General features: G+C 43.3%; 1 protein-coding gene across 2 annotated transcripts in view; it reads right to left on the bottom strand.

Moving 5' to 3' along the window:
• The window catches only part of cfap410 (cilia and flagella associated protein 410), a 75159-nt gene that overhangs the window by 33348 nt on the left and 16871 nt on the right, over positions 1–24940 (bottom strand). For both annotated transcript variants that reach the window (XM_043691469.1, XM_043691470.1), the window contains 2 exons: positions 9120–9166; positions 1252–1481 (listed from right to left, as the gene is read on the bottom strand). In XM_043691469.1, coding sequence (XP_043547404.1) covers positions 1252–1481; positions 9120–9166 — 277 coding nt within the window. The remainder of the gene's footprint in view (positions 1–1251; positions 1482–9119; positions 9167–24940) is intronic.

Raw genomic sequence — 24940 nt, 5'->3', positions numbered from 1 at the left:
TTGGGCCGAAGGGCCTGTTTCCACACTGTAAGTAATCTAATCTAATCTAATCTAAAAAATGTGCAAGTCAGGTGAATTGGCTATGCTAAATTCCCCGTAGTGTTAGGTAAGGGGTAAATGTAGGGGTATGGGTGGGTTGCGCTTCGGCGGGTCGGTGTGGACTTGTTGGGCTGTAGGGCCTGTTTCCACACTTTAAGTAATCTAATCTAATCTAGATGCAAACAGATTCCATTGCAAAGTCTTGTCAACACTCCCAGCGTAGTTACATTATTTTTTACAGAGTGAATCACATTTTACCAATTCAATATATTAGTTGGGGGTCAGTTAACTCAGTTGGCTTGACTACTGGTTTGTGATGCAGAGTGATGCAAACAGTGTTGGTTCAATTACTGCACCAGCTGAAATTATCATGGAGGACTCTCCTCCTCACCTGAAGCATGGTGATGTTCACGTTAATCAACCACCAGCCATCTCTCTCTCTCTAATGAGAGAGCAGTCCAATGGTCTGGTAAGACAATGGCAACTATATCTTGATATTGGTTGGACCATTTGAATAATTTCCACAGCTTGCAACAATGTTTGAACAGGGTAAATATTTTAAACTTACTGTAAATGTAAATATAGTTTTATCAGTATAGTGTGGAGTCTCAGGTAAGGAGACTCCCTGAAATGTTTTAGTAACTTCAGTCCTAAAATGTACTGCAGTGACTCAGGAGTCAGTAATGCCAGTCCCCATTCCTGAACAAAATGTTTAGGTCCTACAAACAAATCCCGATTTCAGTAATGAAGAGAGATTAGACGGACTAAGGTTGTTTTTCTTAGAGCAGAGGAGATTGAGAGGGGACATAATTGACATGCTTAAAATGATTAGGGGCCTAGATATGTAGAAAAGAAAAAGCTTTTCTCCTTGGAGAGGGATCAATGATTTAAGGTGAGCACAGAGTGCTTAGAAGAGATATGAATGAAAACTTTCATCCAGAGGGTGGTGGGAATCTGAAATACCTTTAAGTGCAGAACAGGCAGAAAACATCAGAACATTTAACAAGTATTTCGATGTGCACTTACGATGCTAAGGATTACAAGGGTATGGGCCAAGTGCTGAAAAAATGGGATGAGAATAGTCAGGTGGTTGTTTTTTGTCCAGCATGGACACAATGGGCTGAAAGGCCTTTTTTTGTGCTTTAGATCTCTAAGACAAAACAATTCTAAATATCTCCAAATCACTGGGGCAGAAACAGAATTCTTCTGTACCTTGGTTATCCAACTTCTGTAGGTGTGGCAGGTTGCGCAGGACAGTCATTCTGTACTTGTGAGGGTCTGCCCCACAACAAGGATTTTCCGATAGCCACAGTACTCTGAGGCGATGCAGTTCCTTCAGGTAGCAGATCTCTGCCAGTTTCTGAATATTGTTCTTGCGGAGGTAAAGCTCACTAATATTCTGACAGTATTGGAAATCTACTAGAGAGGAGATGTTGTTCGCACTGCACAGAAAAAAAAACAAATTTCTCAGTGTTTAACTAAGAAAACCCACAGAGAAAACCCAGTAAGTGAAACAGCTCTATGAACTTGCTAAAGGCTGGTTCCACTACAGTTTCAGTAGCTCTATGGCACTTCAATCAAAGCACCTGTTTTTTCTGCACAAACCCCAACAATTAAGCAGCCATTACACAACTGTGAAGGACCTTTCAGTCAAACCCATTTTTGTTTTTCACAATGATTCTGAGAGATAGTGATCCACGCCTAAAATCTTGGTTTATTTCCGACTCTCCCATACTCCAATTGTTATCTCAGTCAAGAGAAAATAAAAAATCTCCATCACGTATCTTTTTACTCACTCTTCCTTTTGAGGGGTGGTGGGGAAGCAGACTGACATGAACTGTACCATGTTCACTCCTTTAGTAACCAAAAAGTCACAGGATCAGTTTTACAGTACTGAAAGGAGTTTTTTGACCACACTAATCATTAAGTATCTATTCTAATCCCATTTTCTAGTTATAGAGTCATACAGATGTACAGCACGGAAACAGACCCTTCGGTCCAATTTGTCCATGCCGACCAGATATCCTAAATTACTCTAGTCCCATTTGCCAGCACTTGGCCTATATCCCTTTAAACCCTTCCTATTCATATACTCATCCAAATGCTTTTTAAATGTCGTAATTGTACCAGCCTCCACAACTTCTTCTGGCAGCTCATTCCACGGATGCACCACCCTCTGCATGAAAAAAGTTGCCCCTCGGGTCCCTTTTAAATCTTTCATCTCTCACCTTAAACCTATGCTCTCTAGTTCTGGACTCCCCCATCTCAGGGAAAAGACCTTGTCTATTTACCCTATCCACACCCCTAATGTCATGGCCCTTAGCTTTGTATGCTATTACATTTCAATGTTTACCTAAATACTTCTAAAATGTTGTGATGATCATGATATCGAGGACGAATCTTCAGGGGGAGATTTGCTAGAACTGCTTGAGGGGGTGGTGGGACCATAAACAGTAGTCAGACAAAAGAGAAAGTTGAGGCTTGTACAGAATTCAAGGAAGTTAGTTAAATAGACAAGGCAGGCAAGAGCATAGCAAGGAAGAAGGGAAACCTGATGAATTAAACTGTACTTATCTCAATGCAAGAAGCCTGACAGGTAAGGCAGATGAACAGGACTATGTACAAGACGTTGGTTATTGCATGCAATTCTGATGTTGTGAAACCTGAAAGGGTTCAGAAACAATTACAAGGATGTTGCCAGGGCTGGAGGATTTGAGCTATAGGGAGAGGCTGAAGAGGCTAGGGCTGTTTTCCCTGGAGCGTCGGAGGCTGAGGGGTGATCTTATAAAGGTTTATAAAATCATGAGGGGCATGGATAGGATAAATAGACAAGGTCTTTTCCATGGGTTGGGGGAGTCCAGAACAACAGGGCAGAGGTTTAGAGTGAGAGGGGAAAAGATATAAAAGGGACCTAAGGGGCAACATCTTCACACAGAGGGTGCTGCGTGTATGGAATGAGTTGCCAGAGGACGTGGAGGAGGCTGGTACAATTACAGCATGTAAAAGGGATCTGGATGGGTACATGAATAGGAAGGGGTTAAAGGGATATAGACCAAGTGCTGGCAAATGAGACTAGATTAATTTAGGATATCTGGTCAGCATGGACAAGTTGGACCAAAGGGTCTGTTTCTGTCCTGTACATCTCTATGACTCCATAAGAAAGGAGTGAAAGAGGCATTTTTGATTAGGAAAATAGTCACAACAGTATTTAGGATATTCCTGAAGGATGACTCAGTGAGTCTATGGTCGATGGAGCTACGAAATATGGGAATGATCACTTTGATGTGATTGTAGTAAAGGCCACCCCAACAGTCAGTGGGAACACAAGGAAAAATATGTAGGAAGATTATAGATAGCTGTAAGATTAATAGGGTTGTAAAACAAGGGTTTTTAATTTTCCAAACATAGACTGGGACTGCCACAATTTTAAGGGTTTGGATGGGCCTTATTCATCATGGCCGGTAACTTCAAGAAAGTGCTGCTAAAGTACCATCAATACATCGCCTGCCCCACTGGAGGACCAAACATCCTGGACCACTGCCACACAACTAAAGACACCTACTGCTCCATTCCCCACCCACACTTCAGAAAATCAGATCACAATGCCCAGCTCACAAGCAGAAGCTAAAATGGGAGAATCCTTCACAAAACGAAGTACAATGTTGATCCAAGGCAGCAGAAGACCATCACTAGGACTGCCTGGAATTGGTGGACCAGACAGTATTCAAGTACTCAATGGAAAACGTAGACTAGTATCCTACCACTGTCACTGACTTCATTAGCAAATGTGTGGAGGATTCTGTACCAGGTGTTCTCCTGCTGGAAACCTCGGACGAACCAAGAAATGCACTCCTTACTGAACACTAGATGTGCGGTATTCAAGTTGGATAACACAGACCCAATCAGAAAATCCAGATGTGACCTCCACAAAGCTATCAGGGGACGCCAAGCGGCAGTACCTGACCAAATTACAGAGCCAAACCAAACATACAGACTCCTGCCCACTGTCACTGCTGCAGACATCAGATCGATTTTCTGGGGAGTCAACCCAATGAAAGCAACAGGCCCAGACCAAGTCCATGGCCAAACACTTAGATCCTACATGGACCAACTGGCGGAGGTATTCACCGACATCTTCAACCTCTCCCTCTGACAAGCCAAAGTTCCCAACTGCTTCAAGACCACCATTAGCCCACTACTTAAGAAAGCACATACATTGTGCCCCAGTGACTACTGCCCAGTGGCTGTGAGCTCAATAATCATGAAGTGCTTTGAGAGGCTGGTCATAGCCCACATCAACTCTAGTCTTCCAGGCTGCCTTGGTCCTCCACAATTTGCCTATCATCCAAAAGGTCCACACTGATGCCATTTCCCTTACCTTGCACTCATCCTTGCAACGTCTGGACAAAAAGGTCACTTACATCAGACTCCTGCTCATAGCATTAAAGGCGGAGCTGTAATCAAACAAAACTGTAAGACCTAGGTCGCAGCTCTGCCATCTGCAACTGGTTTCTCAGCATTCTGACCCACAGACTGCAATCAGTGAAGACAGATAACTGTACCTCCTCCACGATAATACCCTACACTGGAGCCCCCATAAAGATGCATTCTCGGGACTCATTGTACACCCATGACTGTGTTGCTAAATTCTGAATGAATGGCATCTCCAAGTTTGCTAACGATGGCACCGTGGTAGGATGGATATCAAACAATGAGGAGTCAGAATACACAAAATAAATAGTTGCTGACATGGTGTTATGAGAACAACCGCTCTCTCAACGTTGGTAAAACTAAAGAACTGATCACAGACTTTAGAAAGAAAGGAGAACACGCCTCATCTACGTTAACAGAGTTGATGTGTCGAGGGCGAAGAACGTCAAGTTCCTAGGAGTGACGACAACCGACAACCTGGACTTGCCATGCAGATGCAATGGTTAAGAAGGCACAACAACACATCATGTAGCTCAGAAAATTTGACATATCCACAAGTCCCTCACCAACATTTACAGATGCACCATTTACAGATGCACACATACTGTCCAGGTGCATAACAGCCTGGTATGGCAGGTGCTCTGCCCAGGACTGTAAGAAACTACAGAACGTTTTGTGTACAGCCCAGATGATCATGGAAACCAACCTCCCACCCACTGATTTAATTTACATGGCTTATTGTCGCGGAAAGGCTGCCAACATCAAAGACTCATCACATCCCAGCAATGCTCTCCTGTAACTTCTTCTGTTAGGTGAAAGATACAAGAACCTTGAACACATGCACGAGCAGGCTGAAGAACAGATTCTTCTCTGCTGTCATTAGACTAATAAATAGACTCTCTAACTTCAAATAATGTTGATCCTGGTTAGCACATGCCCTGTGCAATGTAGCTTTATGCTTCTGTCCAAGCTATCTTTCATCCTATATGTCCTTGCTTACTATGACCTGGCTGTATTGCTTGTACTTAAGTGACAATAAATCGAGAAGGCATTTATTGTGCGCGTTCAGGAAAACTCTCAATCAATATATAAATGGCTCCGTCAGAGAAGGGGCAAAACCAGAACTCCTTTTGGGAAATAAGGCAGGGCAAGTGACTTTGGGACCAGTGACCATAATTCTAATAGTTTTAAAATAGTTACGAGAAAGGATAGGTCTGGTCCACAATTTAAAGTGCTAAACTGGGGCAAGGCCAATTTTGATGATATTAGATAGGAACTTTCAAACGTTGACTGGGGGAGGCTGTTTGCAGGTAAAGGGACGTTTGGAAAATGGGAAGCTTTGAAAAGCAAGTTAACAAGAATTCAGGGCTAGCATGTTCCTGTTACTGTGAAGGACAAGGCTGGCAGGAGTAGGGAACAATGGATGACTAGAGTTATTGAGAAAAATGATGCACATATCAAGTGGGGGCAGCTGGGATCAAGTGAATCCCTTGAGGAGCAAAGAAGGTATAGAAATATACTTAAGATGGAAATCAGGAGAGCAAAACAGGGACACGAGATAGCTTTGGCAGATAGGATAAAAGGAGACTTCAAACAGATTCGACAAGCTTTTGCTATGCTTGCCTTTATTGGTCAGTGCTTTGAGTACACGAGCTGGATGTCTTGTTGCGGCTGTACAGGGCATCGCTTAGGCCACTTTTGGATTATTGCTTCCAATTTTTGCTTCTGTGCTATAGAGAGGATGTTGTGAAACTTGAAATGATTCAGCAAAGATTGACAAGGATCTTGCCAAGGTTGGAGGGTTTGAGCTAAAGGGAGAGGTTGAATAGGTTGGGGCTATTTTCCTTAGATGTCAGTCTTATAAAAGTCTATTAAATCACAAGGGGCATAGATAGGGCAAATAGACAAACTCTTTTCCCTGTTGTGGGGGCATGGGGGTCCAAAACTAGAGAGGGCATAAGTTTCAGGTGAGAGCGGAAAGATTTAAAAAGGGACCTAAGAGGCAACTTTATCACACAGAGAGCAGTGCATGTATGGAATGAACTGCCAGAGGAAGTAGTGGAAACTGGTACAATTGCAACATTTTAAAAGCATCTGGATGGGTATATGGACAGGAAAGGATTAGATGAATTTGGACCAAATGCTAGCAAATGGAACAAGATTAATTTAGGATATCTGATAGGTATGGATGAGTTGGACCAGAAGGTCTGTTGCCATGCTGTCCAGCTCCAAGACTCTATAAATGGGACTAGATTAATTTAGGGTGTCTGATCGGCATGGATAAGTTGACTGTCCATGTTTTACAGCTCTAATACTCTAAACAGATCAAGGGCAAAAAAAAGAGAGTAACTCAGGAAAGAATAGGGCCTCTAAAAGATCAGCAAGGTAATCATGTGGAGTCACAGATGGGTCAGATCCAAAATGAGTATTTCTCATCAGTATTTACCATGGAGAAAGACATGAAAGCTAGGGAACATTGGCAAGTAAATAATGATGCTTCAGAAAGAATCCACATTACATAAAAGAGTGGTGCGGAGATCTTAAAACACAAATGATTGAGTTATCCCCAGGATCCCGGGGCATTGAGAGAAGCTAGGGAAGAAATTGTGGTACACCCAGTGGAAACATGTGTATCACTCACAGCCACAAGGAGGTGCCGTAAGACTAGAGAGTGGCTAATGTTGAGAAAGGCTGCAAGAAAATGCCAAGAAATTACAGACCACTGAGGCTAATATCAGTGCTGCCAGGATCAACTTGCATTTGAAAAGGCAAGGACTGATTAAAGGTAGTCAGTGTGGCTTTGAGCATGGGAAATCATATCTCACAAATTTGATTGAGCTTTTTTGAAGCACTGACCAAGATAAGGTGTTGCAATAGATATTGTGTGCATGGACTTTAGCAAAGCCATCAACATGATATGTCTGGTAGACCTGTTAGTAAAGCTAAATTACACAGGATCAATTGAACACAAAACTGGCTTAATGGTAGGCAACAGAGTGTTGGTGGCTCGGGCTGAGAGGTCTGTGACCAGTGGTGTGCCACAAGGAGCGGCAGTGAATCCACTGTGGTTTGTCACTTATGCAAACAATTTGGACAAGAATATAGGAGGCATAGTTAGTAAGTTTGTGGATGACACCAAAATTGGTGGTAGAGTGCACAAGGTAGAAGGCTATGAGTACAATGGGATCTTGATCAACTGGGCCAGTGGGCCAAGCAATGGCAGATAAGCGAGTTTAATTCAGACAAACGCAAGGTGTTGCATTTGATAAAACAAATCAGAGAAGCACTCACACAGTTAATGGTAGGGGCCTGGGGAGTTTTGTTGAACAGAGAGATCTAGGGGTACAGGTACATAGTTCATTAAAAGTGGTGCCAAAGTAGACAGGGTGGTTAAAGTGCCACATCAAGCTTATTGCAGAAAATAAAAGCTCATGATGTAGAAAATAACACTTTGACATGAATTGGCTGGCTAATAGGAAGCAGAAATTCGCAATAAATGTTTTTTTCTTCAAGCTGGCAGAATGTCATGAGTGGTGTATGACAAGGGTTGGTGCTGGGGCCTAACTTCTTACAGTGTCAATAAATGATTTCGGTGAAGGACCGAAGGCAAGGAAGCTAACTTTTATTGTTAACACAAAGACAGGTTGGAATGGAGTTGTGGAGAGAACATTAGGAGCCTATAAAGGAGTATAGCCAGGTTAAGTGAGTAGGCAAAGGTCTGACAAATTAAATACAATGCAACAAAGAGTTCATTTTGACAGAAAGAATAAAACAGAAGTATGTTACCTAAATGGTAAAGAGGTTGCAAAGAGATCTGGGTGTTCTAGTGCATGAATCATAGAAGGTCAATATGCAGGAAAAACAATTAATCAGGAAAGCTGATAGAATATAATGTTTTATTGCAAGGTGAGTTGACTGCAAGAGCAGGGAAGCTATGCTTCCGTTATACAGAGCATTGGTGAGGCTTCATCTGGAGTACTATGTACAGCACTGTCACTGTACTTACAGGAAGAATGTTAATGTGCTGGAAGTGGTTCAAAGCACGTTTACTGAACAAAAACCTGAAATGAGCAGATTGCCTTACAAGGCTTGGCCTGTAACCTAGAGTTCAGAAGAGTCGGAGGTGATTCAATTTAAACGTGTAAAACCCTGAAGGATGTTTCCTCTTAAGGTAGAATCTAAGGGGTCATAGTTTAAACATTAGCGGGGGGGGGGTGGGCTGCTATTTAAACAGAGGTAAGAAAACTTTTTTCCTTCTCCAAGGGTACAGTTTTTGGAATTCCTGTCCTCTAAAGGCAGAGAATGCAACATTTTTAAAGTTTTTTTTCCCTAAAGGTGGAGATTGATAGATAGTTAATTATCAAGGGGATGAAAGATAATCAGAGATACGCAGCAATGCAGAGTTGATCTTGCTCAATGGCTATGCAGCCTCAAAAAGCCAAGTGCCCTATTCTTATTCTTTGTATGTTTGTACAATTCCATTCCTATCACACATACGTTTGGTACCATGCGGCAAGAGTGGCATTGCTGTAGCAACACCTGTAACAAGCCAACGAATTCTAAAGACATATCAACTTTACATGAGCAATGGATACAAAAAAAAAGGAGGAAGATGCCTGCCTAATGCCACCTTCCCTAAGCTTTATTACCTTAATGTAATCACTTCTATGTTGGACATCTCCCTTAATATGGAGACCTGTGGATTAAACATATAAACAGTTAGGATAGTCGCAGGGAACTTATACTTTAAAAAGATCCAATGCTAAAGATTGCATAAATCACCACGCCATCACAACCAGAATGATTCAGCAAAGGTACCCTGCATTTTACATTTTTATAGATTGCTGTACTTGCTAGGTTCATTCCTTATCACTTTTTGACTAGGGATGCATTTTTTTCTACTTCCTTCACACATATACTCAATGAGTACAGTGAAAGGTTTATATGTCACCAACTAGAATGCTGATTTAGATACAAAAGTACTTAGGCACAGATTCTTTAGTTGCAAGAGTTGAAGATAAGACAGAAATAAAATGTCCAGCATTACAGAGCGAGAAAAAAAAAGTTCAGTAAAGCAGACCACGCTGCCACCTAGTTTCCAGTCCGCACCAAGCCATGTCTCCACCAGCGTGTCAGCAACATGCTATGCCGGAAGACTGTTGCAGGACGCCAGAGGGTCACTATACCATGCCGGAAGGCTGCTGCGGGAGGCCAGTGCACCAGGAAGGGAGGTCACCATGCCAGGAGACTGTTGCACCAGGTTGGGCGGTCGCCACGCCTCGCCAGGAGGCTACTGTGCTAGGTCAGGAGGTTGCCATGCCACGTAATGCCGACATGCCATCACGTCAATGCCAGAAGATGGATGAGAGAGGCCGAGAGGTCACAATGCCACACAGGGAGGCCACAGTGGGAGCCTGCTGTGCCAGGCTGGGAGCCACCACTGGGGATCATCGCTCACTAGGAATCGAAGGAAAATAGGAAAAGAAAACAAGCATGAGGAGGAACAAAAAGGAGAAGAAAAAGAAGAGTGGGTGGAGCTCCAGTTGAAGCATCCGATTGTGCCACCATCTGGTCAACTTGGATTTCTGAACTACTGCTCCCACAATCCAAAGGTGTGTAGGTTAGGTGAATTGGCCATGCTAAATTGGCCATAGTGTTTAGGGATGTGTAGGTGAAGTGCATTAGTCAGGGATAAATATAGGGTAGGGGGATGGGTCTTGGGGGGGGGGGGGGGGGGGGTTTACTCTCTGAAGGGTCAGTGAAAACTTGTTGGGCTGAAGGGCCTGTTTCCACACTGTAGGGAATCTATGCTTCTCACAATTTTCATCTTTCCTGTTCTTTGGCCTCTCTGTAGTGCTTCATGCTGATACTGCACACACCTCTGGATAACCTTTATTTAGGCCAGACTGGGAAACATTAGATGGTTTTCTTCACTCTTGGAAATTAATGATCCAGCTGGGTCTTATCTATCCACTCCTCATTCTCACCAAATCTCTCACAACATTCTTCAGCATCCCAAAACACATCAGGTTCTGAACATATCCTTCAACTACAAACACCACCACAAACTATAATTCCAGCATCTCACCAAACCCTTTGAGTCAACCACACCTTTAAACTATAACCACAATCACAACTACCAAAAGCTCCTCAGTGTCTCAACCTAGCACATGGTTTCCTAAGCTTAATGTACCAACCATTACTTGCTACTCCACATTCTTTCCAAATCCCTCAATTCCACCAACCCACCATCTCCTCTGATCCTGTATTAAGGTGATATAGTGGCAACATTGATGGACTAGTGATGCAGAAGCTCAGCCTAATTATCAGAGGACAAGGGTTCAAATCCCATCAGGAAAACTGGTGGAAATTAAATTGCAACTAATCAATTTAATAAATCGAAAATCGAAGCTAGTTTCATGGTACCATTACTGAGACCACCATTGATTGCTATAAAAATCGTTCTGGTTCAATAACCCTCTTTAGAAAAGTAAAACTGCCATCCTAACCTGACCTGACCAACATGCAACTCTCGACATGCAGAATATGGTTGGCTCTCAACTGACCTCTGAATTGGCAGAGCAAATCTTTCAGTTGTACCAATGTACCACAGAAAAGATTCTCTCTCAGCATGGTGGGTATATCTGTACCAAATAGTGTGCAATAGCTCAAGCATACTTTTCACCACCGCCATTTGATCAATTTGGAAAAATTCTTGAATCTATTTATGAAGGGAAATCATGTTATACAAATCTGTTTGAATTGTGTGTGTTTACCATGAAGACAAGATGACTTGGGAACCTGTGGAATTAAGTGACAATATCTTGGGAATAGTCCATATCATAGTAGAGTTGGTGTTTGATGTAGTAGAATATAAGAGGCTGGATAATTCGCCTGGTCCTGACCAGATATATCCAAGAACACTGCAAAAGGCCAAAAGCCAAAGAGGCCCTGGCTGATAGTTTTGCATCATTGTTAACCACGGGTGAGGTCCCAGAAAACTGGAGGGTAGCGAATATTGTAGACTTATTCAAGAAAGGCTACAAAGAAAAACCTGGGAATGATAGATCAGTAAGCCGAACATCTTTGGTCAGTAAGTCACTTGAGAAGTTTCAAAGAAATAAGACTGTTGCAGGACGCCAGAGGGTCACTATACCATTTGGAAAGATAGGGTTTGATTAGGAGTAGGCAAACGTGAGGACTGCAGACGCTGGAAACCAGAGTTTAGATTACAGTGGTGCTGGAAAAACACAGCAGGTCAGGCAGCATCTGAGGGGCAGGAAAATCGATGTTTCGGGCAAAAGTCCGAGCTTTTGCCCAAAACATCAATTTTCCTGCTCCTCAGATGCTGTCTGACCTGCTGTGTTTTTCCAGCACCACTGTAATCTAAACTTTGATTAGGTGTAATTCAACATAGCTTTGTGCGTGGGAGATCATGCCTCAAACATTTGTCAGAGTTTTGATGAAGGGGCCAGGAAGGTTGAGGAGGGTAGGGTGGTGGATATAGTCTATATGTATTTTCAATAAGGCCTTTGATAAGGTTCTACATGGTAGGCCGCTCTGGGTGGTCAGATTGCATGCAATCCAGGGGAAGCTGGCAAACTAAATATACAATTGACTTGATGGTAGAAAGTAAAGGGTAATAACAGAAGGATGCTTGTCAGAGTGGAGGCCTGTGACTAGTGGTGTGCTTCAGGGGTTGGTGCTGGGCCCTTTGCTGTTTGTTATCTATATCAATGATCTGGATGAGAATGTACAAGGCATGATTAGTAAGTTTACAGGAGACTAAAATAGGCAGCATCATGGACAGTGAGAAAAGTTATCAGAAATTGCAGCAGGACCTTGATCAGCTGGGGAAGTGGGTCGAGAAATGGCAAATGAAGGTTACGATTGATAAGTGCTAGGTCTTGCATTTTGGAAAATCAAATTTAGGTAGAAGGTTCATGGTGAATGAATATTGAACAGTTCAGCATAGTACACGCCCTTCAGCCTGTGATGTTGTGCCAAACTTTTATCCTACTCTAAGATCAACTAACCTACATATCCTTCATTTTACTTTCATCTATGTGGCTATCCAAGAGTCGTTTAAATGTCCCTAATGTATCTGACTCTACCATCACCATTGGCAGTGCATGCCACACACCCACAATTCTGTGAGAAGAGCCAACCTCTAATACCTCACCTAAATCTTCCTCCAATTACCTTATGTGGGAGAAAGCGAGGACTCCAGACGCTGATGATCAGAGTCAAAAAGTGTGGTGCTGGAAAAGCACAGCCAGTCAGGCAGTACAGAGGAGCAGAAGAGTCAACGTTTCGAGCATAAGCTCTTCATCAAGAATGTGATTCTATGCTTCTCATTCCTGATGAAGAGCTTATGCTCGAAACATCGACTCTCCTGCTCCTCAGATGCTGCTTGACCAGCCATGCTTTGCCAGCACCACAATTTTTGACCCTCACTTTAAAATTATGCCCTCATGATAGCCATTTCCGTCCAGGAAAAAGTCTCTAACTATACACTTTCTCTATGCCTCTCATCATCTTGTACACCTCTATCAAGTCACCTCTCACTCCAATGAGAAAAGCCTCAGGTCCATCAACCTTTCTTCATCAGACATGCCCTCCAGTCCAGGCAGCATCCTGGTAAATCTCCTCTGCACCCTCTTTAAAGCTTCCACATCCTTCCTATAATGATGTGACCAGAACTGAACACAATATTCCAAGTGTGGTCTAACCAGAGCTCTATAGAGCTGCAGCATAACCTCACGGTTCTTAAACCCAATCCCCCTGCTAATGAAAGCCAACACACTATATGCTTTACAACTCTATCAATTTGAATGGCAACTTTGAGGGATCTATAGACATGGACCCCAAGATGCCTCTGTTCCACCACACTGCCAAGAATCTGAGCTTTAATCCTGTATTCTGCATTCAAAATTTGACCTTCCAAAATGAAACACTTCACACTTTTCCAGATTGAACTCCATCTGCCACTTATCAGCCCAATTCTGCATCCTGTCAATGTCCCGTTGCAACCGACAACAGCCCTCTACACTGTCCACAACTCTACCAACCTTCGTGTCATCGGCAAACTTACTAACCCATCCTTCCACTACTCCATCCAAGTCATTTATAAAAATCACAAACAGCAGAGGTCCCAGAACAGATCCCTGCAGAACATCAGTGGTCACCTAGCTCCACGCTAAATAATTTCCATCTACTACCATCCTCTGTCTTCTGTGGGCCAACCAATTCTGTATCCAGACAGCCAAATTTCCTTGTATCTGATGCCTCCTTACTTTCTAAATGAGCCTACCATGGGGACTCTTATCAAACGCCTTGCTAAAATCCATGTACACCACACATTCACTGCTCTACCTTTATCATTTGGTTTGTCACATCCCCAAAGAATTCAATAAGGCTATTGAGACATGACCTGCCCCTCACAGCCGTCTGACTATCTCTAATCAACTATGGTTTTCCAAGTAATCAACTTTAAGTAAACTTCCTTCTTCCTCTTCACTAGATGTTCCACATCCCTTGTCACCAAGGTTTCTTCATTCCACCATCCCTTCCCTGCCTCAATGGGACAAACCTGTCCAGCGCTATCAGCAAATGCTCCAACAACCTCCACATGTTGTTGTGGTTCTGTTCGCTGAGCTGGGAATTTGTGTTACAGACGTTTCGTCCCCTGTCTGGGTGACATCCTCAGTGCTTGGGAGCCTCCTGTGAAGCACTTCTGTGTTGTTTCCTCTGGCATTTATAGTGGCTTGTCTCTGCCGCTTCCGGCAAACCACGGTGGCACAGTGGTTAGCACTGTTGCCTCACAGCGCCAGAGACCCGGGTTCAATTCCCGCCTCAGGCGACTGGCTGTGTGGAGTTTGCACGTTCTCCCCGTGTCTGTGTGGGTTTCCTCCGGGTGCTCCGGTTTCCTCCCACAGTCCAAAAGATGTGCAGTCAGGTGAATTGACCATGCTAAATTGCCCATAGTGTTAGGTAAGGGGTAAATGTATGGGTGGGTTGCGCTTCGGCGGGGCGGTGCGGACTTGTTGGGCCGGAGGGTCTGTTTCCACACTGTCAGTAATCTAATCTAATCTAATCTAATCTAATCTAAACGAGCACCCGAGCTGCAAATCTTCTCACAAACTTTGACCTCCACATTTCTGTCACGCATTTTCCTGAGAACATCTATTCCCAATTTAGGTGCCCCCGTTCCTGTCCAACGGCATTGTAATTCCCCCTCCCCCAATTAAATACTTTCCTATACCGTCTGCTCCTATCTCTCTCCATGATGGTCAGGGAGTTATGATTACTATCACTGAAATGCTCTCCCACCAAGAGATATAACACCTGGCCTGGTTCATTGCCAAACGCCAAATCCAATACTGCCTCATTGAGTCAGGAATCCTTCCTGGACACACTTAACAAAAATTTCTCTATCCAAATCATTTGAACTAAGGAAGTTTCAATCAATATTAGCAAAGTCAAAATCACCCATGACAACAATCCTGTTACTTCTGCACCTTTCCAAAATCTGCCTCTTAATTGCTCCCGTGTCTCTGTTGCTATTGGGAGGTCCGTTGAAAACTCCCAACAAAGTGACTGCTTCTTTCCTGTTTGATTTCCACCCTTACTGACACCCTCCTCGACGACCTCCCTTTCTGAAGCTGTGACACTGATTAGAAATGCCACTCCCCAGCTCTTTTACTAGTCCCCATTCCTTTTGAAACATCTAAACCCTAGAACATCAAACATCCATCCCTGATCCTGTGATATCCAAGTCTCCATAATGGCCACGACATCATAGTATTGATTCAAGCTCAAACTTCATTACACTTATTACTGATATTTCTAGAGTTAAAATAGACACACTTCAACCCATCACACTGACTGCTACTTTCCCCTATCAACTGTCTATCCCTCCTCATTGACTCTCTGCACGCTGTATCTGGTTGTACACTGGGTACTCCAGCCTCAGATCCATAACTCTAGTTCCCACTCCCCTGCAAACTAGTTTAAACCCTCCCAAAGAGCTCTAGCAAACCTCCCGCCCAGAATATTGGTGCCCCTCCAGTTCATGTGCAACCAATCCTTTGGGTAGTAGATTGTAGTGGAACAGAGGGACCTTGGAGTTCAGGTGCACGGCTCCCTGAAAGTGGAGTCACAGATAGATAAGGCAGTGAAGGTGGCTTTTGGCACACTGGCCTTCATCAGTCAGAGCACGGAGTTAAAAAGTTGGGAAGTTATGTTGCAGTTGTACAGGACGTTGGTGAGGCCACACTTGCGAGTATTGTGTTCAGTTTTGGTCACTCTGTTATATAAAGGATGTTATTAAACTGCAAAGAGTGCAGAAGACATTTACAAGAAAGTTGCCAGGATTCAACGGTGAGTAACAGGGAGTGCTTGGACAAGCTAGGACATTTTTCTTTAGAGAATATGAGACTGAGGGGGGATGTTATAGAATTGCATAAGATCATGAGAGGTAAGATAGGGTGAATGCACTCAGTCTGTTTTCCAGGGGTGGGGAAATCGAGGATTGGAGGGCATCAGTTTAAGGTTAAAGGGGAAAGAATAAAAGGGAACCGGGCAACTTTTTTTTAAAAAACACAGGGTGGTACGCATATGGAATGAGCTGTCAGCAGAAGTAGTTGAGGTGGATACACTAACAACATTTAAAGTGAATTTGCACAAATACGTGGATAGAAAAGTTTTAGAAGGATATGAGCCAAGTGCAGGGAAATGCAGTTAGTGTGGATGGACATTTTAGTTGGCATGGACCCGTTTGGGCCCAAGGCTTGTCTCCCTGCTGTAGGATTCTATGACTATGTAACTAGTACAGTTATCAAGAAGAAGCCAGTTGATGTGGCATATTTGAACTTTCAGAAAGGGCATCTGACAAATCACTTGTGCATGGGATTGGGGGAAGTGTATTGAGATGAATAGAAAACTGGTTGGCAGAGAGGAAACAAAGAGTAGGAATTAATAGGTCCTTTTCAAATTGGCAGAGTGTAACTGTTGGGGAAAAGTTAACATTATTTGCCAGGAAGCCATTTTCCTGATTCGGCCGAGAGTTCCATTTTGTGTCCCCAGCTAGAACTTTGCTGGCTATGCATTCCTTACTATGAGGTAATGTAAACAGTTGTCCTTATCTTCCTTCTCAAGATAGTGTCTCCTCCCTTTGCTGAATGATCAGTGCAGGCTGTAAAACGAGTCAAGCTGACATAGACTTTCCAATTAGTCTCCATTCCTTGTCGAGTTATTGCCTCTTCACGGTCATTCAGCCAATTAGGGATATCTCTGCTTAGTATGAGTAATGTGTGTAACTAGAGCCGGTGATGATACCATTTGATCTATCCACTTGTAGAATGCATAATAGAGCTTTAGTTTTGAACTTAATGACTAACCTCTAATTTAATACCAACGTGCCAAACTGTGTGATTAACAATCAGCTCCTAGCTGTTTTCTCTATATAATCCTGTAGTATCCTGATGTACTTCGGAATAACACCGAGCCACAGTTAGGACGGTGAATTCCCCATGATATATCATGTAATAAACTAATTGGTTCACAAGGTCCGAGTCGGAGAGTTTTCTTCAACAGTAACAGATGGGGAGCCACAGAGATCGGTGCTGGGACTCCAGCTATTCACAATATATAGTAATGATTTGGATGAGGGAACAAAATGTAATATCTCAAACTTTGCAGATGATACAAAGTTGGGTGGAAGGGTGAATTGAGACCAAGTTGCAGAGATCCTTCAGCATGATCTAGACAGGCTGGGTGAGTGGGCAAATGAATGCGATTATTCACTTTGGAAGCAAAATAAAATGGCAGATTACTACCCAAGTGGCTATAAATTGGGAGAGGGGAGTATGCAGTGGGACTTGGGTGTCCTTGTGCACCAGTTGCATGTCGGTGTAGTAGGCAGTAAAGGCGGCAAATGGTATGTTGGCCTTGATCGCGAGGGGCTGAGTACAGAAGCAGTGATGTGTTGTTGCACCAGGGCCTTGGTAAGGCCACACCTAGAATATTGTGCGCAGTTTTGATCTTTTCGGAGGAAAGATGCTTTTGTTCTCAAAGGAGTGCAGCAAGAGGTTTACTAGGCTGATTCTGGGATGGCAGGACTGACGTATGAGGAAAGATTGACTGGGTTAGGATTGTTTTTGCTGGAGTTCAGACAAATGAGAGGGGGATGTCATAGAGACTTACAAAATTCTAACAGGATGAGACAGGGGAGATGCAAGGAGAATGTTCCCGATGGTGAGTGCGGCCAGAACCAGGGGCCACAGTCTAAGAATTCAGGATAGACCATTTAGGATGGAGATGAGGAGACACTTCTTCACCTAAAGAGAGGTGAGCCTGTGGAATGTATTACCACAGGAAACAGTCGATGCCAAAACATGGAATGTATTCAAGAAATGGCTAGATATAGCATTTGGGGCGAATGGGATCAAAGGTTACAGGGAGAAAGCAGAGTTACGCTATTGAGTTGGACGATCAGTCACGATTGTGATGAATGGCAGAGCAGGTTCAAAGGGCCAAATGGCCTCCTCCTGCTCTTATGTTTTCTTTTAGGGATAGGCTTACGAGCAATATCACAATCCCACAAAAAGATGTTAAAACATGACTCTTACATCCTCAACTTGAGCCTCTGTCCCAGCAACACCGCAAGCTATTTTTCTCTCCTTCACATTGGGAACATCTTCCCTGCAACTACCCTGTCTAGTCCTATCAGAATTTTCTAAGTCTGCATGAGATTGCACCCCTTCCCTCCTGCCCTGACTTTTCATACTCATCCTTCCTCCACCTCAGTTTACTTACTTTCCCACCATTCACCTTCACACCTCCGCACACCACCATCTCTCAAAATCCTCTGCCAAATTTTCTCATCAATTGCTCACCAATATGTAACACCCAATTCCAAGTGTTGGGCCATGTTTTCTTCTATGAACATTGAATAAATCCATAGGAAACAAGTGGGTAGCATTTAGAAGTTTTCCATACATTTCTGATTACCCATTTTCACTGGGTAGAGAAACTTGACAGGCCACAGCCTGATACTCTCTTCAGGTTACATCAGGTTCACTTTTTATTTGCCTGTGACAAACTCAAAATACTCTGTCATTGCTATTTTCATTAATGCTGTGTATTAGTTCCTGAAAGCTGTGGAAACTATGCATTAGGGTGAAGTCAGTTTGTGAACATGTACAAATAAAAACCCAAAGAACTGCACATGCCGTAAATCAGAAACAAAAACAGAAGTTGCCGGAAACACCCATAGAGTGTAAACCTTCTGCAATTAATTTCACTTTCAGTGGTGCATTGTATGAAGTCCTTGGATGGGAACAGCTGTATAGAGCTGTGCTCCTGAGAAGGGAGAGGATATTGTGTACTCTGTTACCTTCCTGCTAGTCCCAGACCAGAAGTGTTGGAATATAACTGTGAAGGGATTACTTAAAGCTGAGTACATTTAATAGCTCCAGGAGGAAGCAACAGAGTGTTCAAGTCACAAGAGACTTAAACGTATTGAGATTTTAGATATAATACATCAGAGACCCTGTATAAGTGATGTTCTGTTTAATGTACTCAATGAATGTGCTTTGGGTATTTCTTTCTTTGCAATTCAGAAAGAAGCATTTTTGGATTAATTGGATTATACTTTTATATATGCTTAAAAATCCTTGAATTTGTATAAGTAGTTAGTTTGTTTTATTATATTTAATTTTCAATCCTTTTGTTAATAAACTTCTGTTCCAATATTGAAGCATTGCAGGCTTATGTTTCAGCCAGAAATCACTTCATTAACAAAATGTGAGCAATCAAACCAGGCTTGAGTCTGGGATTTAACTTGTCTGATACTAACATCAGCTGTGATCATATATCACAGTAGTTGACCCTGTAGCTTGATTACACATGGTTAGCCGAGCTCCATATCTTGCGAACACATTCACTGAATCGTGGAATCCCTAGATGTGGAAGCAAGCCATTTGGCCTATAAAGTCCACACCAACCCTCCAAAGAGCATTCCACCCAGAACAACCACAACCTTATCCCTATCTCTGTAACTGTGCATTTCCCATGGATAATCTACGCACCCTGCACATTCCTGGACACTATGGGCAATTTAACATGGCCAATCCACCTAAACCGCAAATATTTAGACTATGGGAAGAAACCTGAGCACCTGGAGGAAACCCATGTAAACTCTACACATGACTGGAATCGAAGCCAGGTCCTTGAGGCAGTGTTAACCAACGTGTTAAGACAACATGTCAACCAATACTGTCGGGCAGGTGAGTAGGCTGGTGGGTGGGTGTTTAGAGAGCTTGACATAGACTGCTGGCTTTGTTTAATAGACAGTTTTCTGACCTGCCAAGTTGCTCTTTCCTTGATGCCAGTTTATTTATTTACTTAAGATTAAGAGGTAATAAGAGGATTTAAAGTTTCTTCAATGAGACTTTCACTGTTGCATTTAAAATGTATGTAAGAGGGAAAATGTTAAAAATCAATGCTGAATGCCTATTTTTAAAAAATTCTATGAGCACTTCAAAGTCGTACCAGTACTATTATATGGCTTATGAATTCTGTGCCCAAAAGATGCTAAGTTGGGAATGGTTGGGAGTTTGAGTGGTCTAAGGGATGAGGGTCAGAGGGGCTAGCAACCATGGATTGAAAACGGACTGATGTTTGAGTAAATTTCATGTTAGAATAGTAGGAATAGAGGTTAGGACAGTTGAATGTTCCTCTTGCAAAATTTAGGAGGTAAGGGTCACCACTAGTGCCCCTGCTGACTTCATCTGCAGGAAGTGTATCTAACTCCAGCTCCTCAAAAACCACATTAGGGAACTGAAACTGGACGAACTTCGGACCATTCGGGACGCGGAGGGCTATTGAGAGGAGTTACAGGGAGGTAGTCACACCTCAGGTACAGGAACAAGGCAGATGGGTTACAGTTGGGGATGGAAAGAGAACTGGCAGATACTGCAGGGATCCCCTGTGGCCGTTCCACTCAATAACAAGTATACCGTTTTGGACATTGTTTGGGGGGGGGTGGGTGGGGGGAGTAAGCCATGGAGTACAGGTCTCAGGCACAGAGACTGTACCTGTTGCTCAAAAGGGAAGGGAGGAGAGAAGCAGAGCATTAATCATTGGGGTTTCTAAAGTTAGGGGGACAGGTAAAAGGTTCTGTGGGAACAAGAGACACTCACCATTGGCGCGTTGCCTCCCAGGGGCCAAACCTTGTGATGTCTCAGCTCATATTTTCAGGTTCCTTGAGGGGGGAAAGACGGAGCAGCCACAAGTTGTAGTCCATATAGGTACCAACAACAGAGGTAGGAAAAGGGATGGGGATTTAAGGCAGAAATTCAAGGAGCTAGGGTGGAAGCTTAGAGCTAGAACAAACACAGTTGATATCTCTGGTTTTTTACCTGTGCCACATGCTAGTGAGGTGAAGAATAGGAAGAGAGTAGACTGAACACGTGACTACAGGGATGATGCATTAGGGAGGGTTTCATGCCTGGATAATTGAGGGTCATTCTCAAGTAGGTGGGACCTCTACAAACAGGATGGTCTAACCTGAACCAGAGGGGTATCACATTTTTTTGGGGGGGGAGAGAAAGAGGGCGCTTTGCTAATGCTCTTCAGGAGGGTTTAAACTAATTCAACAGGGGAGTGGGAACCTATTCCAGTGTCTAAGAAGTTGAGAGTAGTGAGATCAAAAATAAGATTTTAAGGTCACAAGCACCACCAAGCAGGAAGGTGGTTTGAAGTGCGTCCACTTCAATGCCAGGAGCATTCAGAATAAGGTGGGTGAACTTGGGTTGGGATCTGGGACTTCAATGGATAAAGCAGGGACAGGAATGTTTGTTGCAGGTTCCAGTATCTTGCCTAATGACACCAGATGTTTCCGTAAGAACAGAGAAGATGGTGAAAGAGGGTCAGGTGTGGTGCTGTTTGTTAAAGACAGTATTACTGTGGCAGAAAGGATGTTTGAGGAAGTATGGGTTGAAGTTAGAAACAGGAAAGGAGAGGTCACCCTGTTGGGAGTTTTCTATAGGCCTCCGAATCAATGTAGAGGAAAGGCTAGCAAAGATGATTCTGGATAGGAGTGAGAGTAACAGGCTAGTTGTTATGGGGGACTTTAACTTTCCTAATATTGACTGGAAATACTATAGTTCGAGTACTTTAGATGGGTCAGTTTTTGTCCAATGTGTGCAGGAGGGTTTCCAGACAGTACGTAGACATGCCAACAAGGGGCAAGGCCACATTGGATTTGGTACTGGGGAATGAATCTGATCAGGGTGTTAGATTTGGAGGTAGGTGAGCACTTGGCGATAGTGACCACAATTCAGTTATGTTTACTTTAGCAATGGGAAGGAATAGGTATATACTGCAGGGCGAGAATTATAGCTGGGGAAAAGGCAAATATGATGGCATTAGGCAAGATTTAGATGCAGAAGAGGGAAGGAAACTGCAGGAGATATGCACAATTGAAGATGACAATTTTGTTGAGGAGATTACGGAGATTTAGGCTACTAAACTAGATGGGATTGAGGTTCGCAAGGAGGAGGTGTTAGCAATTCTGTAAAGTGTGAAAATAGATAAGTCCCCCGAGTTGGATGGGATTTATCCTCAGGTTCTCTGGGAAGCCAAGAAGGAGATTGCAGAGCCTTTGCCTTTGATCTTTATGTCGTCATTGTCTACAGGAATAGTGCCAGAAGACTGGAGGATAGCAAATGTTGTTCCCTTGTTCAAGAAGGGGAGGAGAGACAACCCTGGTAATTACAGACGAGTGAGCCTTACTTCGGTTGTTGGTAAAGTGTTGGAAAAGAGGATAAGAGGATTTATAATCATCGAGAAAGGAATAAGTTCATTAGGGAGAGTCAACATAGTTTTGTGAAGGATAGGTCATGCTTCACGAACCTTCTAGAGTTCATTGAGAAGGTTACCAAACAGGTGGAGGAGGTAAAAACAATGACTGCAGATACTGGAAACCAGAGTCTAGATTAGAATGGTGCTGGACAGCAGTTCAGGCAGCATCCGAGGAGCAGTAAAATCACGTTTCGGGCAAAAGCCCTTCATCAGGAATACAGGGGTAAAGCGATTGATATGGTGTATATAGATTTCAGTTAGGCATTTCATAAGGTTCCCCACAGTAGGTTATTGCACAAAATACAGAGGTATGGGAATGACAGTGATTTCGTGGTTTGGATCAGAAGTTGGTGAGCTGAAAGAAAACAGTGGTTGATGGGAAATGTTCATCCTGAATTTCAGTTACTAGTGGTGTACCACAAGGAACTTTTTTGGGGCCACTGCTGTTCGTCATTTTTATAAACGACCTGGATGAGGGTGTTGAAGGGTGGGTGTGTAAATTTGCCAATGACACTAAGGTCGGTGGAGTTGTGGGTAGTGACGAAGGATGTCGCAATTTTGTAAACCTCTATAAGATCACCCCTCAGTCACCGACGTTCCAAGGAAAACAGCCCCAGCCTGCTCAGCCTCTCCCTATAGCTCAAATCCTCCAACCATGGTAACATTCTTGTGAATCTTTTCTGAACCCTTTCATGTTTCACAACATCTTTCCGATAGGAAGAAGACCAGAATTGCACGCAATATTCCAACAATGGCCTAACCAATGTCCTGCACAGCCGCAACATGACCTCCCAACTCCTGTACTCAATACTCTGACCAATAAAGGAAAGCATACCAAACGCCTTCTTCACTATCCTATCTACCTGTGACTCCACTTTCAAGGAGCTATGAACCTGCACTCCAAGGTCTCTTTGTTCAGCAACACTCCCTACGACCTGACCATTGAGTGCATAAGTCCTGCTAAGATTTGATTTCCCAAAATGCAGCATCTCGCATTTATCTGAATTAAACTCCATCTGCCATTCTCAGCTCATTAGCCCATCTGGTCAAGATCCTGTTGTAATCTGAGGTAACCCTCTTCGCTGTCCACTACACCTCCAATTTTGCAGCCACCTGCAAACTTTCTAACTGTACCTCTTATGCTCGCATCCAAATCATTTATGTAAATGACAATAAGTAGAGGACCCAGCACCCATCCTTATGGCACTCCACTGGTCACTGGCCTCCAGTGTGAAAAAACAACCCTCCGCCACCACCCTCTGTCTTCTACCTTTGAGCCAGTTCTGTTTCCAAATGGCTAGTTCTCCTGTATTTCATGAGATCTAACCTTGCTAATCAGTCTCCCATGGGGAACCATGTCGAACGCCTTACCAAAGTCCATATAGATCACATCTACCACTCTGCCCTCATCAATCCTCTTGGTTACTTCCTCAAAAAACTCAAGTAAGTTTGAGAGACATGATTTCCCACGCTCAAAGCCATGTTGACTATCCCTGATCAGTCCTTGCCTTTCCAAATACATGTACATCCTGTCCCTCAGGATTCCCTCCAACAACTTGCCCACTACCGACGTCAGGCTCACTGGTCTATAGCTCCCTGGCTTGTCCTTACCACCCTTCTTAAACAGTGCCACCATGTTTGGCAACCTACAGTCTTCCAGCACCTCACCTGTGACTATCGATGACGCAAATATCTCAGCAAGAGGCCCAGCAATCACTTCTCTAGCTTCCCACAGAGTTCTAGGGTACACCTAGAACATAGAACATAGAACATAGAAGAATACAGCGCAGTACAGGCCCTTGGGCCCTCCCTCTGTAATATGGACATTTTGCAAGATGTCACAATCTATTTCCCTACAGTCTATATCTTCCATATCCTTTCAACCATATATACTGATGCAATATACTCATTAAGTCTCTCCCCCACTTTCTGCAGCTCCACACAAAGGCCACCTGCTGATCTCGGAGGGGCCTTATTCTCTCCCTATTTACCCTTTTGTCCTTGATGTATTTGTAAAAACGCTTTGGATTCTCCTTAATTCTATTTGCCAAAGCTATCTCATGTCCCATTTTTTGCCCTCCTGATTTCCATCTGAAGTATACTCCTACTTTCTTTATACTCTAAGGATTCACTCAATCTATCCTGTCTATAGCTGACATATGCTTCCTTCTTTTTCTTAACCAAACCCTCAATTTCTTTAGTCATCCAGCATTCCTTATACCTACCAGCCTTTCCTTTCACCCTAACAGGAATATACTTTCTCTGGATTCTCGTTATTTCATTTCTGAAGGCTTATTTACTGTATTTACAGTGGAAAATAATATGGAAGATATATACTGTAGGGAAATAGATGGTGACATCTTGCAAAATATCCATATGACAGAGGAGAAAGTGCTGGACATCTTGAAACACATAAAAGTGGATAAATCCCCAGGACCTGATCAGGTGTACCCTAGAACTCTGTGGGAAGCTAGAGAAGTGATTGCTGGGCCTCTTGCTGAGATATTTGCGTCATCGATAGTCACAGGTGAGGTGCTGGAAGACTGTAGGTTGCCAAACATGGTGGCACTGTTTAAGAAGGGTGGTAAGGACAAGCCAGGGA

The sequence above is a fragment of the Chiloscyllium plagiosum genome, chromosome 6 (assembly GCF_004010195.1).
Source record: "Chiloscyllium plagiosum isolate BGI_BamShark_2017 chromosome 6, ASM401019v2, whole genome shotgun sequence".
In the NCBI taxonomy this organism is placed as follows: domain Eukaryota; kingdom Metazoa; phylum Chordata; class Chondrichthyes; order Orectolobiformes; family Hemiscylliidae; genus Chiloscyllium; species Chiloscyllium plagiosum.
The sequence above is the reverse complement of the archived record's forward strand: the minus strand, read 5'-3'. Positions and strand labels throughout refer to the sequence as shown.